A 19,091-nucleotide genomic window follows, 5' to 3' on the forward strand; every position below is an offset into this window, starting at 1 on the left:
AAGAAGAAAAGGAGAGCAAATTATACTGATGAATTTCCCACCTCCTATTTCAATCAAAACCAGTTTCTCAGTGGAAAACTCAAAACCTTTTCTCCTCAATAAGGGCTATTTCTTTGCTAAATTTTGCAATTTACTATCCAGCAAATGTGGTGAGGCAGCAAGGATTTTTTAAAAGGCAGCAAATTTGTTTTGTCTGGCTTTGTTTTGGTTTGCCTTGGAAGGCAAAGCAGTGAGTTTTGCTCCCTCCTTCACAAGCCACTTCCATCATCTTTGCTTAAAATTTTCAAAACCCCGTTGGTAGACAGGGACTCTTAAATCAATCTTTTAAACAGAAAAAAAGAAAGGTAGTTAAAAGTGGGTGAAAAAACAGAGGTTAGAATCAGATAGAACTATGCAGCCCTAAAATACTCATTTTGAAAAGGCCCATGAATGACCTGCGAAGTATCTTCACTCACTAGTGACACCATTCAAATAGTGCCATATATGAGACAGCAAAGGCAATGTGATACCATACAGCCGACAGGGAGCTTCAGACTGCACATTAGGGAAAACCTGTAACAAGAAGGTCAGGGCAGCACCAGAATAGGGACCCAGAGAGGTCACTGGTTCTCCATCCTTGCAGGTTTTCAAGACACAGTTAGATAAAGCCATGGGTGCCCTGAGCTGGTGCAGGCAGCAGCCCCACTTTGAGTGTGAGATGGGACTGGACAACCTCCAGAAATCCCTCCCAGTGGACACTTCTAAGTCTCTGTAAGCCTACAAAGTTTCAGCAAATACACACAAAAACTACAGGCTTAAATAAAAGGAAGCCAGATTGATGGGGCTATGTTTTCTCACGGTGTTCCCATAAAGAACTACTCATAAATATACTTCATCTCAGTTTCACAGACTACTGGTGATTAAGACTGTAACTTTTCTGGAAGAAGAATTTGAACACCGCCAATTTACACACACTGGTTTCTTATCACTTAGATATTATCAGGCATTTGATGACAATGAGACATGAAAATGTAACAAATGGACAGAAAAGATGTTACACACAGATACCGTTTTCCCCTAACTAATTCCCGTATATATTCCTGTAACAAGTATCACCACAATGCTCAAAACAGCTTTCATAGACCAGTTCTTCACTCAAGAAAGAGAGTCATTTTAACATTCATATATTAGCACAAAGCCTTTATAAGGCTTTTTGAGATATCTTACTAAACATAGAAAGTCAGCAGTTTCCCTTACAGCCAAGATTAGCACAAGGGAAATACCAGAGAGAGATACCAAAGACCAAATCTTGTGCCTTCCTTGCATCTCTGAGCCAGGCTGGAAAGACAATCTGACATAGCAGTCCATTTCTCACGGAGGCTAGGGTATGCATCCATCTTATGGACACAGGTCAGATGACTGTTTCTTAGAAGATAAGGCACTCATGTTATTTTTCTTTTTGACTCTAAGGGGGGAAAAAAAAGCTTCTAACACTTTAGATATTGCCAACAGAGACTTTTTAAGCCATCACTGAATGCAAAATGAGGTATTTTCTCTCCACTGCACAGAGAATAAATGTTCACATAGCACAACCTCTGTCACAATAGTTCTGTACTTCATACTGTCAGCAGGCAGAGCCAGGAATAGTTGCAGAGATCAAATCATACATCATCTCAATGGCAAGAGCCCTACATTTCAGCTTTGAAACATACTGGCTAGAATAATTTGGCAGTAGATTTCACAGTCGCAGCTCAAGCTATAGTAACTTAGTGGGTACAGATTAACAACAGCGCCTTATCAATCTGCTTTCTTCCAGCAGTTTTGAATCAACTTACAAGCATAAAAAATCCCATTCATGGTTTTGTGGTTTGGAGAGGAGCAGGGATGTTGCTTATGTTAACTCTGTATGTTATCCCTCTCAAGCCCCCAAATTCTGGCTGCATCAATAAGCGGTCACAGCAACAAGTTTTGGTGAAGAAACAAAAAAAACAAAACCAAAAAATCCCAAACGAACCAGACTGGGCAAACGGTCAACGTGCATCACACATCTGGATTGTCAGCGCGAAGTCACTGCAGCAAGCGGTGGGAGGCTGGGAAGCCGTCCATCCCTGAGAGGAGGCGGGAGGCAGGCGATGATGCTAGCAGAAGTGGTGTGCCAACTGCCTCCTGCCTTTTGAACCTCTGACAGCTGAGTAGTCTGAGAAAGAGCAAATCTCAGCCGCTCACTCCCGTCCAGCTCCACGGCACGGCTCCTGCAGGGCAGCTAGCATGACGGGGAGCATAAAGCAGCCTCCAGTCTAGCGCGTTTCCCACAGTCATGAAACATAAGTTACTGATACAGAAGATAAGAGTATGTGTGTGTGTGCAAGAAAGCATGTGAGAGATGGCGGTAGGGGTGGGAGCAGTCTGGTTCAGAAAAAGAACATGCAACGGTCATAAAATATGGAACGAATTATAGGTTTGTTTCCGTACTCTGACCAAATGCCAAGGAAAGGCAGTAAAAAACATGGTTGTCTTTACGATGTATAAGGAGTTTTATATTTATATTTCACACTGTACTTTGGGATTCTTAAAGTAGGGAATTCCAGGAGGTAGAGTAACTTGCCATTTAGTTGTACGTAATTCACATATCAATCAGGTTTTTAAACAATGTAATTTCTCTGGTGTAAAGGAACAGAGAACTGCATCCTACCATTGCCTTCTGAAATTTGGACCCTTATGACCAAAGACATCATCTTCTTCCTGTGCCAAACACTTGCTATATTTCTGATAATCTTATGAACAAACTCAAAGGGATCAGAATTTCTTCATGCTTTGAAAACATTAACCCTATTTCAGTAAAGTATGCAGGCAAGGACTTAACTGAGTAGGATTTTCACAAATATTTAAAGTTCACACCATGCCTAAGTGGGACCCATCACTGAACTGGGACTCCTGAAGGTAAGCAACATAACTCAGCAAAAATTGTTTAGAAATGGGTAACTGTAAAATTTTCATTTCTCCCTCCTGAAAAGTATTTCTTTTTGCTTATTCACACTAAGTGATTTTTATGCACTTATATCAGAAAAGACAGCACCAATTGGAGGCACAGGCTTACCAAAAATTGCCAATTTATTTTTTTATTAGTGCCCAGAATATTTCTGGTGTTTCAAGCCGCGCTATATTGCTGGTTGATTTGTCCATTCAAGTGCCATTTTACTTGAGGGGACTTCCAGTAAAGACAACATTTTCACATATGTATATGCATATATATATATGTATACACACACACACACACACACACACACACGTATATTTCCATATACTAACAAAAAGGTTGAAGGTCCTCAGAGAACATAAACCTGAGGTATCCTTGCTACCTGTTAGCTTCTATCACCAGGAAATTATCTGTATTTTATTAGTATTGTGTATACTTCTGTTACTTTACCCCGCGAGGTGTTTCTATGTGCCACACTGCACAGTAAATCTATAAAGAGATTGTTAGAGTAACAGCTGGAAAGGTAAAACAATGAAATGAAAAAGAAAGCAAATGAAAACAGTAAGGCAGCAATTAACGCACTAGAAAGAGGGCTTCAAAGCTTCTGGAAGATGTTCACATCTGGCTTAGCCAGGCTGGGATGTTATATTCTTTTCAAAGCTAAGCTGGAGAGAATAGTAGCCTTAAACTGCTCAGTGTTCCTAAAAGGCAAGGGGGAGAGGTATTCTCATGTGCATTAACAAATGTCTGGGAAGTCCCACACGGAGACGGGGGAGAGGGCTGTAAAGTAAAACAGGCTTTTCCTTCCAGCTCAGACACAGAGAACAGGCCAAAGTCCAAAGTCTTCTGAGCTGCAGGCAGACAGTGAAAGCTTAGGCAAGTGAACATGCATATAAATCCCTCTGTTATAAAGACCTCCCAGAACACCCTGAAGGTCTTCACACAATAAATTAAATTTTGAAGTTTCTCTTTTCTTTTCTTTCTTTTTACACTGTATATCACTGTGAACATATATATAACTAAACCCCATACAAAAACTCACGTATGGCAACCACTTGCCTGTGTTATATTAATCCTGGGATGACTGGTCTGAAAATGAGAGAGCAGTGAACTCTACCCAGGAGGAGAGAAAGGTTCAAAAGCTTGAGGAAGGTATGCATGTGCTGAGCTTAAAAATGGACAGCTGTAAGCTAGCCAGAAACCTCCAGCTTTACAGAGTATTTTGTTGCAGGAGCGGCAGGCATGTTAGCTTGGGTTCTCCCTTCCTCTGCTCAACTTCGTATTCTCTGATTTTCAAGACAGAACTCAGAGCATTTGGCAGGTTTGGACATAATGAGATTCAGCCTCTTCTCCCTTCCCCATCAGCATTCACGGAGGGAAGTCCTTTTGCTCCGTGAGAGCACTCCTCCTCCTGTATGCAAGCAGAGGATGTTGACCCTTGGATCTCATATTTGATCACTGTGGTCTCCTAGAGCTCATCATTGGTCTTGTCTCACATATACAAAAGAAGGGAGCCAAATCTTCATAGAAATGCACAGGCTCAAGAAAAGAAAGTGCGTCTTCTGGAAATACCATACCAGAAGAGTTTAAATAGACTATAATAACTAGAGAGAAAGAATATATCAGTCATTCAAATCCAGAGAAATGGTCTGTGATAAATTGTATAAACAACAAATACTTCAAGCCTGCATCTGTTTTAAAAATGTTCTCAAAGACAGCCTGGTACCCAGCTTACAGATCTTTACATAAGCTTTTGTATCCCCTTTGCAGATAGTCCATTACAGTTTCTCACACAACTGATATTTAAATGGATGGTCTTGCCACTGTTGTACCTACTACACTAGCATCACAAATATCAGCCTTCCTTTTCCTTTTGTCTTTTTTTTTTTATAGTGTGCACTCTGTGCACTAAAGTGTAAAAGTTCCCAGTGAAATAAGGGCAGCTAGTTCTAAAGAACAGTTTAAATGGTTTTAATAAGACTATATTCAAACTGTAGACAGCCAAAAGGCCTTTTCAAAATTACCCATGATAAAGTGTTTACAAAAATATTTTTCACTGTTCAGGAACACCTTCATGAGCAGACTCACAGCGAGCCCATGCACAACTGCTCAGAAAGAGCTGCTATCCAAATGGATATGGTACAGCAGTCAGTGGTCAGTGAAAGGAAAACAGAACGGGATTTTAAAAAGGAAGGGAGAAATATGAACGAAGACATTTTATCTCTCCTGTCTCTAGTTCCGGCTGAATAACTGTGGCTTGCAACAAGTATTGTTTCCTTCTGCATTCCACAAGACAAGGGAGAAAAAGAGAGGGGGGAAAAAAGGAATACCTTGAGCCAAACCACATGTCTTAAATTTTTCCCTGAACATGACCCTGTGTAAAATATACGGCAATGGGGAAGCCAACAGACATATGGAAATAGCATAAAGTAGAGAGCACATAGCACTCACATTAGAAAAGACTTGAAATTACAAATTGATGTTACATGACTACAATATGTCAAGCACGCTTCTTTACAGCTAGAGCTTCCCAGGAACCAGGGGCAAGTTCTTGTTTGAAGATTAATACAGTTTCCTAGCACACACAGTGAACTTTGTAATTGTGGCAACTCAAGACTTGATGAAAAGCTTTCCAGGAAAAGGAAAAGAACAGTGTTTTGGGGGGATTTTCTTCCTTTTTGTTTGTTTTTCCCCAAGCATTAGATAACAATGAATTATAGCAGAGCTTGCATTCCTGGATAAAAGCATTTCTAAATTTTAAGTGTTAAATAATAGTAATCCCACACACGTTACACTGTGTCCATCATTCAGAAAGATTCTAAAACCCTTTACAGAGTATAATATATGGCAGAGACATCCTGGCTTCTCCCATTTCAGATGGGGCATGGGTATCACAGTCGGGTGTTACTTCAGTCATTAATGAAATTTAGCCATTAAATGGCAAGATTTAAGCCATTAAATGCAAGCTGCGGAACTAAACAGAGATCTAGCAGTGTCTTAACAGTCAGAGCTGCAGGTCATTTATAAGGCACATTCCCAGGGAAGACTAGCTATGTGAATAACTGACTTCTTCAGTTCAGCTGCCAAGCCTAATTTTTTAATGTTCTTTAGAATGGTCCAGAAACCTGACAAAGAAAATAAAACAGAGAGGAAAAAACGGGGTCCTGTCATACAAAAGAATTTTTTTCAGACAGTTCTAATAAAATAGAAAGTTAAAAAAAGAAATGGGAACAAGTCTAGAGTTGCAGACGTGGTGGTGGAGAAGGTGATCACTGTAGCAATGTCTCCCCTTTCCAAGCGTTCAGAGTGAAGGTAGTACACAGACGCAGGTTCACTTTCTTCTTTGGCTGTAGGGATTTAAATCCATTATCTCCCAGATGAGTGCTTTAGTGGGGGATGTCAATCTCTTCCGAAGGTGCCTTGACCTCAATACCTCTCCTACTCAAACCTTATAGAGAGCTATGAGACGGAGCCAGTAAGAGAGAACAGTTTCATAGGCTGGCAGTCATGTCAATCATTCAGGGTAAGGGGATAAGTGAGAGGTGGGATCTAGGTCATGTTCCAAAAGTACAGAGCAGGAGAAGAAATTGAAAGCAGTTCAGATTAACTCTGATCCCCATGTAAGTGTGAAATAGGAAATGAAACTTAAAATTTATTTCACCAGGCAAAAAGAAAGTTGAATTTGGATATGGCTATTCATGCAATTTTCATGCCCTAAATGTTCGGCCACTTGGTGATAGGAAACCTCCTATTTTTGGACTACAAAAGTCTAACATCTCCTTCTTCTCCAGAAGATTGTAAATATGGTCCTGTTCAAGCCACAACTGTATAGTGAATTAACCCTGAATTTCAATATTTCCGCTAGAATTTTCAACCTAGCTTCATGCAGATCAACATGAAATGCAGTATCAGGTCATACATGAATTCCACCAGCTAGGCACGACAGAATAGTTATATGAATCTCTGAATGGTTAGACCCCCTTGCCCATTTTCACAGCTCTCAGAATATCATTCATTACCACTTTAAATATTTCATATTGGCACATCTGAAATGACTTTGTTGGGGTTTCAAGTCTCTACTATGTTTTCAAGGAAAATCTGAAATAGATTAAAGCAGACGTTAACCTCGGAGCAGGAAGCTAAACCTAATTTTGGCACAGCTATTCCAGAGACTATTACAACCTTGACTAGCACAAGACAGACTCTCCTACTCCACATAACATCATTCACACTGATGGCATGGTTATCTCAGCGAGCAAACCCACAGCAGCACGGTTAGCCTGGTCCGAGGAAGTCTGTGCACCCTCACACTCTATCTAAACACTAAACCCACAAATTCCAGTTTGCCGAGCTCTCTCAATGATCTCCATCCCCCTGGGATCAGGAAACCTTTCTCTCCAGACTCATTCACTTACTGGTTTTTCTTCTGGGCTCCCACTGGGCACCTCCACAACCCTGAGGGCAGGGTCAACCCGCACCTTTGCCCTTGTGATGAACTGGATGACCGACGAACTGTCCTGAGAAGTAAAAACAGGAAGGATTGGATTTGGGGTGGGGAGGAAGCACCAAAAATACAAAATGAAAAACCCCTACGTTTGCCAGTGCAATAACTGTATCTAGATAACACTCAGTGGAGCTTGGGTTGGGAGTTGAAACAGGCTAAAACCCTGCTTTGAAAAATGTACCTTAAGCTCACATAGACAGACAAAGCCCAGCACATAATCTCAGATTAAAACAAACACAACCAAATCAGGTATGTTGAACTTTAAACACATCATTTTTATTTGGCCTGTTTTTCATGTTCCCCACGTTTACCACACAAGCAGAAGACAAGACAGAACGTTGCCAATCAACACTGGCAAGTTCAATATTAACCATCAAAGACAAATTCCTATTTGTTTTTTAAATGAGGGCAGAAAGATACAGGAAAGCTGGGATAGACTCAAGTGCACCTGAGACAAAAACTGCTTAATTATTTGAATCTGTGCACTGCAAATAGCTTAAATATTCAATTTATATCTCCCTATATTAATAGATTTTTCTCCTATAATTTATGCAGCACTTTTTAACATGCATGTTCCAATAAGCTGCCATTTTAATGCACGTGTTGGTCATTCTTAGGCTGTTCACTTTGGGGAGGGTGTGTGATAAGTAGGAAAAGGCCTGTATTGAGGACACCAACCCAAAGACACAGGTAAGTGTTGTACATCTTTTAAAGAAGATCTGCTAATGGTCATCTTAGAAAGGACACAGCAGATGGGATGGATTCTGGCTACTCCCATGACTGAATTTCCCAAATGGATATTTAGTGTGCACTCAGTTACGTGCTTACACATTTCAGTGTTTCTATGTGCATGTAACATAAATACCCGAAACTTTTGGCCTGGCCTATTTTCTCTACTATCAAACATTAACAGATATAGTTGGTTTCAGCTGGAAAAGCTCAGAGCTATCAATTATTTTAGCAACGGCTCTCTAATAAAGGCTCTCTCCAATGTTTTTAATCTAGCAGCTACCAAAGACAGGTTTATTTTATTAGGCTCACGTTAACAGCCTTCTTTCTCTCTGATTATCTTACATGCTTATAATTTTACAGAATCTTGCCCTAAATCCACAGTCAGCATTTTTCTAAGCACAGGAAAACAGGGCAAAATGCACTAGAAATTTAGAAGATTTGCTATTTCATTCGGTCGCTTCAGAAAAGATGGAAACTAACTTGTAGCCATTTGTTTCTTGTCACAAATGTCAAGCTCAGTGTTATTTTGGCTGTGTTGTATCTTCTTTGAATAATAATAATTTAGACTAAAAAAAATACAAAAAACTGCCATATCTCTGTTTACACAGAGGAAATGACAGATAGTTGGTCAGTTTATGTGCACTTACTCCACTTCTCACTTAGCTTTTAGAAATCTCTAGCCTTAACACTATACATACACTGAGGGGTCTTATTTTTTCTCAGTGTATTGATTTCTCCATTTGATTTATTTCTGTCTTAATGTAACTGGTAAGAAATAGGATTAACACATCCCTATACACTGTTCATAAATTGATCTGTTTTCTTTGACACCACGACTTTTTATAACACACTAGTAAACAGAGGAAGGAATGCAGGTCTCAAGCACGTTGATGCACGTATGCATACTTAAATTGGTATTAAAGACAAACTGCAAAGGAAGCACATACCTTCTTCAATATCTCAGTATTCAGCAGTGTGTAAATACTTATATCACAGGACTCTGCTTTTGCTAGTGAGCTTAAATTGCAGCGTATAATTAAGCAGGACCTGCCTGGTCTTTCACAGTCCTACAGGAAAAAGAAAAAAAGCTGTTAGGCATGTCAGGAAAGGAGGAAATAACTCACTGAAAATACTCTGTGACAGCAAACGTTCCAACTGACTGAAAAAATGCACAGTAAATGCTAAAATCCACTTGCATAGGAAATCGCAGCAGCTTTCTGAAGAGAGCTAGATCCCAAGGGCTGAGGAGGGCAGCGCAGCAGGGCTGGGCTAGGTGGTCGCCCTCTGCACGGGGCTGGCGCTGAGCGCCAGTGCAAGCCCAGCTGCCCCGTGTGCCCCCAAAGGATATGGGGGCAGAGGGCTCTGCGTTCCCACTTTGGGCAACTTCTTCCCCACTGGATTTCCTGAGGCTTCCTCTAGGTAAAAAACAGATAATGAAAAGCACTAAATATCCCCCAAGTATCACATCAGCATTAGTCTACATGCACAAAACCAGTGCTCTGTAACGAACTATCTGCATGAGCTCTTCAGGCTGATCCATGCAAAATCTTTTGTAAGATATGACATATGCTTAAGTTTGTCATAGGTGGACATTCTTACCAATACTTTTCTGCCAGACTTTGTGAAAAAAGCAAATATCGTGTGGAAAATATTTTCATTCTCTTGAGGAATGACGCATGGACTGGGGTTTTTGTGAAACAAACAGTTTCCTTTGTCCTGACCAACCTGCAAGCACAATAAAAATCACAATTATTACTCAAAATTAAAACTGCATGACATGGGAGGCAGGGATTAACTTGGTCAGATAAAGCACCTATATCTGAGCTGCATGTCTGAACTCCCATTAAGAATCAACAGAGAGAAACAAGCACTTCAGGAGTCTATTCATCTTAAGGCACACATCTAAAATAAGTCAGATAAACCACACTCTAGAAATGTTTGATTCTCTTGACTGGATAGGATATAAACATATATAAGCTAGCTCAGAAGTAGCTGCCTGTGATCTAGATGTCTGAAGACACAGGAGAAAAATCTCAGCCAAAGATGCAAAACATCACGTAACATAGTAAATACATTGCATTATTCTGCATATTCATTTTTTGTAATGTAATTGTATTATTTGGTGCTTTAGCTAACTTGATTGTTTCACAATTTGTATCGGAATAAATGAAGTAACAAAACCTTCGTGAAATGCACCAACCTAGACACAAAATCTGTTCTCCTACCTTTGTCCCAAATAACACAAAAATGAAGAAAACTTATTGTAACATTAGCTTGTTACTTGGACAGAAAAATTGATGCCTGAAGAAAGTTTACCAAGATTTGATAAAATGAGCTCAGGTCTTCAATCAAGATAAACTTGCACTAGAAAACCCTTCTTTCTTTTTGTAGCTTATGAATATTCACAGAGGAAAATCTACTGGAATTTAATACAATCTGTGACAATAAAATATCAGCAAATTCTGCCCCCATCCTTAAAAGCTGTAAGAGGGAGGGAGGGAGCTTTTCACAGAAACCACTTCACCAAGCAACATTCTTATCATTATAACCTGCTGTTAACTTCTCCAGGTCCTCTATTCTGAGGAAGAAAACTTGCATCTTATTCAAATCACAGATCCTTGAAAGAGGGCAAAAAAAGCTGTTATAGATACAAAATTGCTGCATATTTTGAGTTCATTCTTTATCAACAGTTTTCAGGTAAGTTAGCTGAAGTGTTGCCAAAAAAGAAACAAAAAACAAAGGTTTATCTAGACTTTAAAAACTACCTTCCAGACAAGTGATGGCCACATCTCTTGGTAAGATACCTTTTCTGCATCACTGGTCCACAAGCGCTTCATAATCTGTTCTTTGACATACTGCCTCATAACCTGCCTTTACATATTCTGTTCTTACATTCCCATCAAATACAGACACAAGTAGCTACCCAGTTTACAGTCTCCTTGGGATCAACAGAAAATTAAGACTATGATGTTCTCCCTTTGTCCAGATCACCTGGAATGAGTTTTCATAATTTATTGTATGCAAGAGATTCACAAAGCACACTGACATTTATTTTCTTTGAACTTTCATGTTAGAATTAGATCCAGATCAACCAGAAGGTTTATGTTAAATCAAGAGCAGCAAAGAGCCAAGATCTATTCAATACCTGCTCTTTCTTCATGAAAGTTTAAATTACCAGATATTTGGACAGATGTCATTAGAGTCATGCAACAGATACCAAAAGGACAGTATGAGCTTTTGCACTATCCCAGCTTTTGGCATGCTCTCTAGATTGTCCTGCTTTACATCCTGTGCAGACAAATATGATATACAAACAAACTAAAGCAAAAATATTTCAGAAAACCAAAAGGAATTATATGGCATGAAGCAACATAAATCTGATCCTTTCTTCTCAAAATAACTTTCTTTTCTAAAACTGAAGCTTGGATACATCTCACCCTTTTTAAAACACTTTAGCTGAAAAACAGAAAGGCACTTCCAGAGGACTAAGTCTGAATTTGGAAATATCCTTTCCTCTCTACCAACTATGCAGTAATCCTGTGCTACAAGGCCATTAAAAGCAGTACTGAGTCCTACTTGTCATCTGTGCCATTCTGGAAGAGACCAGGGGTCACCGAAAGCCTGTTTTAGCAGCCGAAGGTAGATGCCACTTGCTATTTTTCTGGCAGAATTTGGGTGAATTCGACTGGGCAACAATTAAGTCATACACATGGGCAATCTGTGATCCATTAGCGTATGCTGAAAGCCAGTGGGCAGGAAAGGATGCATTGCAGCTGAGAAGCACTTTAACACTCTCTTAGAAACAGCAGAGCCACACAGCTAGGAAAAAAGTAACAAGAATCTCTGAAACGGGTAGATCATAAGCTGAGCTAGAATGAAGGACTGCAAAGGATTCAAAAGGCTGGCCACAATTGTTTGATTTTTTCCCTTAGGCTGACTATCAGTCACTCATATTTCAGACCACCTCTTATTTTCCTCACTTGTTACAAACATAAAGGGAAGGTTCAGTCAACCAGTCAGATCTTTGCAGGACAGCACTAAGTATAGCAAATTTTGATTCAACTTTGTTTTCCATGCAAAATTCAGCTCTAGGTAATCAGCCTCTTAAACAAAAGCTCAGCGCAAAGCTCCTGTGTGCATTATGCCGAGACTGAACTGCATCTCTGAAATACAAATCAGGATGTGGTCTCATGTTTGAGCCTCTCTTTGTCAAAACATGGTATTAACGGAGGCATCTGTTTTTCTACTTGCTCAGAATATGGTACACACAGAAGAAAATCTCTGGAAAAATTTTTTAAGGGTTTTGCAAGAGCAAATGCTTACCATTTACAAATGCCAGTACTGTGCAAGTCTTTGAAATGGAGTAAATAGCCAGGCTCTTTGACGACATCTTGACGTTTCTAGGAACATGACTTACCAGAGCTTTCTGGAAATTTCCATGTAGGCCTGGGCAACCTATAAACAGAGGAGGACTACCCCAAAAGGGATCTTTCCAGGACCTGGCTGCTAGCATCTTCTAACATTTCAAGGAAAAAGGAGTGGGAGGCTTTCAGAGCAGTATAGGGAATATGGAAAGAGATACAGTTTGGCACAGTGGCAATCAGTCAACTTTCCCATACCGGAAGTATATCTAAAATCTGTACCCAGGCATACTTAGACAAAGTCTACATTGGCACATAGTGTAGGCCAAACAGAAGGGTGAAAGAGTCAATTTGCATGACATCCTCAGCACCTGACATCCACATTATTTACATTTCTAGCTTGCTCTGAGTTTAGTCCTGTGGCCTGAACATTCATTTATGGTTGCAGCATATTAAGTGCATCTTGCTGCTTAGTTTCACCAAAAAGGAACCAGTTTGTGCACTCTGTTATGTGAATCACTGCTTCACGAGTGGGGAGGGCCAGGAATTTCACTTTAAAAGCTCACACCTGGTCTAAACAGAGATGCTAATACAGACACACTTCGGTCTTTAGCTCAGTAGAACTTCTGCAAAGAACAGTAACTCCAAAGGTGCAGCAAATACACATTATATATGCTTGCAAAGAAGTTCTCTTTTTTCTTTTTGTGTGTATGTTACATTAACTCCTATAATCAGGACACCTAGAACTCATTGCATTTGTTAGTAGTAGAGTGGTTATACTTCTACATAAGCAAATCATTCTGGAACAAAAGGTCTAGAAGTAGCCTTGACTTCTTAAAATTCCTCCATTTCTAAAAGTGATTTTTTTTTTAATCTGACCGAACAAATTTCATTGAACAGTTTTATGTGGTGGACAAATGGCATGAAAATAATTTCAAAGGTTTTATGTTATTTTCTATTTTTTCTTCTCCTCTACATACTATAGTCTACACTCACACATAGTCTACACTGCCACATATATGACCAATCTTTTCAGTGTAAGAGAGTACAATCTTTGTGACACAGAACTAAATATTACCAACTACTGGTCCTAGCCTCCAACTCCTGGAAATTTTTCCACACAAGATTTTACTGATGATGGATTCTTTTCACCAGGTTCTCCTTGTGTAATGCTGTTCCCAGCCTCTAGAAACATCTTGCCATAGGCTGCAAAACACCTAGCATAAATGCATTATATGTCTTATTTTTTTCTAATTTTATTTCAAGTTCAAAAGCACTTTTATAATACTGCTCAGCCCCAAGGAAAAGGAAAATACAGCAGTATATCAGGACGATAAAAGCCAGCACAGCCTACATTCAGTTCTCACTTGCATTCTTGAACACCTGTGGATGCCAGAATATCCATCTACAATGTTCAAGAGCAAGAAGTTATTTTGGGTGCTTGATTTAGGCACCTTAATCAGGCCTGATACCAGAATGTGGATGTGACACTTCTGTAAAATCACCATCTTTTAGAGAAATGGATATCCAAATTCTAAGGGACTGAAAATCATTACTCACTCATGAACATATACATGTGTGTTCTCCTATTCAGTGTGTGTGCATATACATGCAACATGCACAAACATGAATAGCTATAGGTATGAACATTTCTACAACACAGATTGTAGACAGAGCCTTGCATAATGGGCCTCTAAAGGCTACCATAACTCTGCAATCACTAATGCTGTTACTAATCTATCATTGTGTAGAAAAGTGGACTGCCCCTAATACCACCTATCCTATCCATATATGGCCACACATTCAGAGACAGGTTATCTTCTGGCTTTGTTAATTTACCAGAAATTGTTGCTTCATTAAAGATCCCATAAACCTGGCTGAGAGACAACATTTAAATATGACAGCTTATACAGTGGGTTATTCTGCCAACTTTTTGTCGTCAGCACAAACCATTACGTTTCTCAGAGACAAGATGTAACTACTGGAGAAAACATACCATTCTTTAAGAATGGTATATTTGCAATAAGCAAGAAATTCCCATAGGACTTCTTAATAGACTCTGAATATTTGAAAAGTCTTATGGAGCAGGGGCAAAGCCATAAAGTAGCAATGATTTTTAGGCATATCAGATTACATCACCCTTAAGAAAAAAAATGTTGGAAGGACATTTCAGAGTGAAACAGTTGTATATAAAATGGCAGGTACCTTCTACACACATTACATATTTTAAAACTGTAAGATTTTTAATGGGGCTGGATGGGAATGACATGTTGGATGTATTACATAAACAGGGATCATCTTTTCCAACCTTCCTTGCACTTATACGAAAATTATGACAATACTTGGGACTGGCTTGGTGCTCCAGTGAGGTGGTACCAGTGCAAGGGGGATGATTACTAGGTGTTACCCTGGCTTCATCAGGCTGGAAACATAGAGGGTAAATTACAGCTGCTAATGAAAAACTTCCCACATTTCTAATCCTGGTCAGCCTTGGGTTTAGTGGGCTTAGGGTTTCTAGAAGAAACAATACACCTGCCACCTCAGCACATTCCCTTTCTACCACCAGCTCTCTCCACCAACTTCAGATGCACGTAACATCCTTTCTGCTTACCTGGAACTACTCTCAGTACGTGGCAATTTCTAAAAAGCCTTTGTGGCCTTTAAGAAAACGTTGAGTTATGTTAACACACATTTTAAGGCTCCAGGCCCCACTGCCTGTAACATAAACTTCATGGACTGGCTGGAAGCCAGTGGTCCCTTCCAGGCTTTACCTCAACCAGTTAAACATGCATCAAAGGTGAGACCCTCCATTTTTCCAGAGCCCTGTATCCTGCACAGGATGGCAACAGAGGAGAAGGAAATGAAATGCAAATTCCAAGCAGGAAGCTGGAAAAGTCAGCGAGGGGCCAAGCACAGGGAAGTGGAAATTGGCAGTTGGCATGGGGTTAAGTATGTGCATGTGATGGGAGTCCCTTGGAGGAATGAGCCTGAAAAATGGGAAGAAAGTAGCTCTTGCTACCAGGGAAACAGTAAGTACAATCTCCATGCTGTATATAAGCAGCTGAGTGCTAATCCCATATTAATGTTTTACATTTTACAAAGGCAAACATTTCACATTTCACAAAGGCAAATAGGCAAGCAAAAGCAGATCTCCAGCCCCTTCCTCATAGACAATTCTAGATACCCACTAATGCAAAGAAATTCATTATAGCATTAAAATTTGAAAAATAAAAATAAAAAAAATTAAAGGCTTTTCTTGTGAGCCTGATTTCCCTGCTGAGTTAAACCATCGTCAGTTATTAGAAAGAGTCTGGAAGCGAACAGAATTAAACTGATACAAAACAAGTGTGAACATGTAATCAAGCCGTGAGCGCGTATGATGGACCCAAACCCATATTTGAACATGGAAAAAGTATGGGGGCAAGTTTGGGGAAAGCATCATTCGACACCAAATATTTGGAACAGCAATTCTGGCTGCAGGAAACATACTCAAGGTCTGAACACAGGTCAGCTGTTTCACAAAATTGTTAACGTTGTTCAACCCTGCAATGGATGCTTTTCTCATCAGAGACTGCTGGCTCCAAAGGACAGATTGGCTGTAGTCATCTTGAAATTGCTGCCAGATAGTTTTTATATGTTTCTTCCTTCTTACTAGTCTTTTACTGTTCTATTTATGTACACATGCCTAATCAGTGGTTCAAGTTTGTAAGTTGGATAACAAATAACAGATCCTCTTTTATTTGTCCGTGTTGCAAAGTGTAGCACATTTGCCTTAATATTAGGTAAAAAAATGTATACGTGTGACCTGATTCAAAGAAGATAACTGAGTCACCCTACAGTGGGTGAATGCAACAGAGACGAATTGATAGGCATGGTTAAGCTAACATGTCACACACACAGAGAAAAAAAGAGTACTGACAAGAAATTCCAGACAAGGTCAGACTTTCAACAGTAGACAAGTTATGTAAATATGTTATCTGAGTACTTGGTGCATATGCCAAAAATGTTTAATATTCACAGATAATGAAATATGTTTGAATCAGAACAGTTTTGTTGATTCTGGCAATAAATTTAAGAGCCACTGAAACAACAGAAAAGTACTTTAAAAATTAACCCATTTTACCCAACACTCGAAAGATTTTGACTAAAAACCAGCAACATTAGTAAAGAAAAAGAGTACTCCACAAACCCAGCAGGTAAAGTTACATGTCCATGAGGAGATGTAAGAGATAAGCTCTGAAGTGGTGTTGCTAAAGCATTAAATTATGATAGTGGTATTCCGCTGTAGGTCTGGTTCCTGCTCCTTCAGCTGGAAGGAGCACACTGGGTGCACACATCTGCGCTACCCTGACTGCAATACCTATAGATGACTTTTTTGATACACTTAGCCATGCAGCTTAATTAAATGACCTGTTAACCAGTTTAGATCAGCATAATTGCAAGAACTAGTGCTATTTGTCTAGTTAAGTAAGAAAAGCAAAGATAGTCCGATTTAAAGTTCATGGCTCATAAGAGAGCAGTTTCTTTCTTGGACAGCCCTGTCACATGAACACAGGGAGAAGACGGAGCATCCACATGATTTATCTATACTGTCAACAGAAGGTTTAGATCTAAAAAAACCCAATACCTTACATGGCAACTAAAGCGACAGTTTACCTCTAACATTCATGTGCTCCTTATATATCAGCCTTTAGCAGCTGAAATCCAAGAGTCACTGACACGTACATTCCTTCTCCCTACTATGAACTGCAAAGTGCTTAATCAACACATGAGGCGTTAAACAAATCTCAAGGTACATCTCCTTTTAGAAAGCTTCTGAGATCACTTGCAGTTCAGTGCTCTCTTTCAGCGAGGCTCTACATGTCTCTAGTAGGTCCCTTTCTACAGCCTTTCACACGATGCTTAAAGTATAAACAAACGTCTGTTCTTTCTTTACCCCCTGGTTGGAGTTTCTTCATGTGCTGTGTTAATGTGAGGATAAAAAGCTCTGAAAACTATGCAGAAAAATAAATTCTTTATGGGGCCTGAACAAGTTGGGTGGGTTGTTTCACCAAACTAGATATTTGAAACTATCTGAAAGATATCTAAAAGCAGTCACTGCACACTCTCTCCAGAGGGAATGGAGAGAAGGTGGGATCTCCCGATGATGATTTAGCTGATCTATTGTGGACACTTACTTTAAGATGAAATAACTCACCCCCTTGGGGTGTTTTAAGTAAGACAGAGGAATCTTTCCCTTTGTTTCCAGGAGATCATCAGAGCTCTTATTCTGCCAGGACTCTCTGGCAAGGAATGGTTTATTGATACTTTCCGTTATTATCACACAAGACTGGAATGATAGACTTTCAAAGCTAGGAGAGACTTCCAATAACTCTTATTGTCACTCAGACATGAAAAGGTGTGTAAACCTGCTTTCCATCAAATGGGAGCTAGAGCTCAAATCTTTCTTCCTTATTTTCCCAAATTTACACTTAAACCACAGATCTTTTACAATATTTATAACAGAAAAAGGCTAGTTCATGAATCAGCATTTAAAGGAGGCATATACATTAAAAGAATTAATCAGCTCTTTCAAATCCCCTTCTTCACTGTTTTTCGGCAGGAACAGCTTCACCAATGGGAAAGTGGTGAAAGGATACAATTCTGACACTCCTTCAAATAATACAATAAAATAATAAAAATATATATATATGGCTGACTGTCCCCTTTTCTCATTCAGTAGTTCCTTCACAGGGAATTCCTCAGCTGGGAAGCTTACAAAAGGCCTACTGGATGGTTTATTTTATACTTCAGTAAAATTCCTGATTATTGTGGCATCTACCAAACCTCCAGCTTTCTTGATGAATCAAGTAAGAGCTAGCATATATACCCAATTTACTTGGTAAAGCTTCTTTTTTGTCTCAAATTCACTCATATGAAAAGGCAAATTAGCCATCTTTTTCAAAACTGGAATTTCACATATGTAGTCATGAAAATAGGAACTACGGGCAGTTCAAAAGGTAGCAATGCTTTCAGCTGACCTAAGACATTAATCAGAATCCCATATCATATTGACAGGTCATGAGTTTTGAGGGGTGCAGGGGTTGGAAAATTTCAACAACGAAGTAATTTGACAAACTTCACTTCTTTGGTTTAGAAGTTAATCATGAACAGGTCACACGTTAAGTGTTGTCATGCTCTGATTTAACAGATGAGCCCCAGTGCATTGCTGTCCCTTGTTTGGATGACCCTGACGTTTACAGTACCAGTCTTTTTTTAAAGACAGGCTTACCTTCATAAATTCAAAGTGTACTTTCCATGATCATTCTTGTTATCCCATATCCATGTAAAATTCACTGCTTATGAAAATATTGCAGCACTCCCATTGCTAGAAGATTTGGGCAAAACAAATACAAAACAGCATGAAATTTGTTCAAATGTGGTTTCATTTAAAAATCGAAAGCAGGAAGTCACAGAAAACGTTCTGCCATGTTTATGTAACTTTGCTGTCTCCTGAAGGCACTATCCAGCAATGCATGAAAAGATTATTTTCAAGCAC

General features: G+C 39.4%; 1 protein-coding gene across 10 annotated transcripts in view; it reads right to left on the bottom strand.

The window, feature by feature from the left end:
* Window positions 1–19,091, bottom strand: part of ITGA9 (integrin subunit alpha 9) — a 236,284-nt gene that overhangs the window by 23,082 nt on the left and 194,111 nt on the right. For 2 of the 10 annotated variants that reach the window (XM_067291283.1, XM_013948114.2), the window contains exons 24-27: window positions 9,792–9,917; window positions 9,389–9,607; window positions 9,140–9,259; window positions 7,372–7,473 (exon numbers count right to left, since the gene is read on the bottom strand). In XM_067291283.1, coding sequence (XP_067147384.1) covers window positions 7,372–7,473; window positions 9,140–9,259; window positions 9,389–9,607; window positions 9,792–9,917 — 567 coding nt within the window. Of the gene's footprint in view, window positions 1–1,297; window positions 1,405–1,993; window positions 2,277–6,034; window positions 6,082–6,112; window positions 6,304–7,371; window positions 7,474–9,139; window positions 9,260–9,388; window positions 9,608–9,791; window positions 9,918–12,684; window positions 12,709–18,824; window positions 18,921–19,091 lie in introns of those variants that run through there. The other 8 variants (XR_010883443.1, XR_010883442.1, XM_067291285.1 and 5 more) reach the window with 8 other exon arrangements.

Source organism: Apteryx mantelli, chromosome 2 (genome assembly GCF_036417845.1).
Source record: "Apteryx mantelli isolate bAptMan1 chromosome 2, bAptMan1.hap1, whole genome shotgun sequence".
Taxonomy (NCBI): domain Eukaryota; kingdom Metazoa; phylum Chordata; class Aves; order Apterygiformes; family Apterygidae; genus Apteryx; species Apteryx mantelli.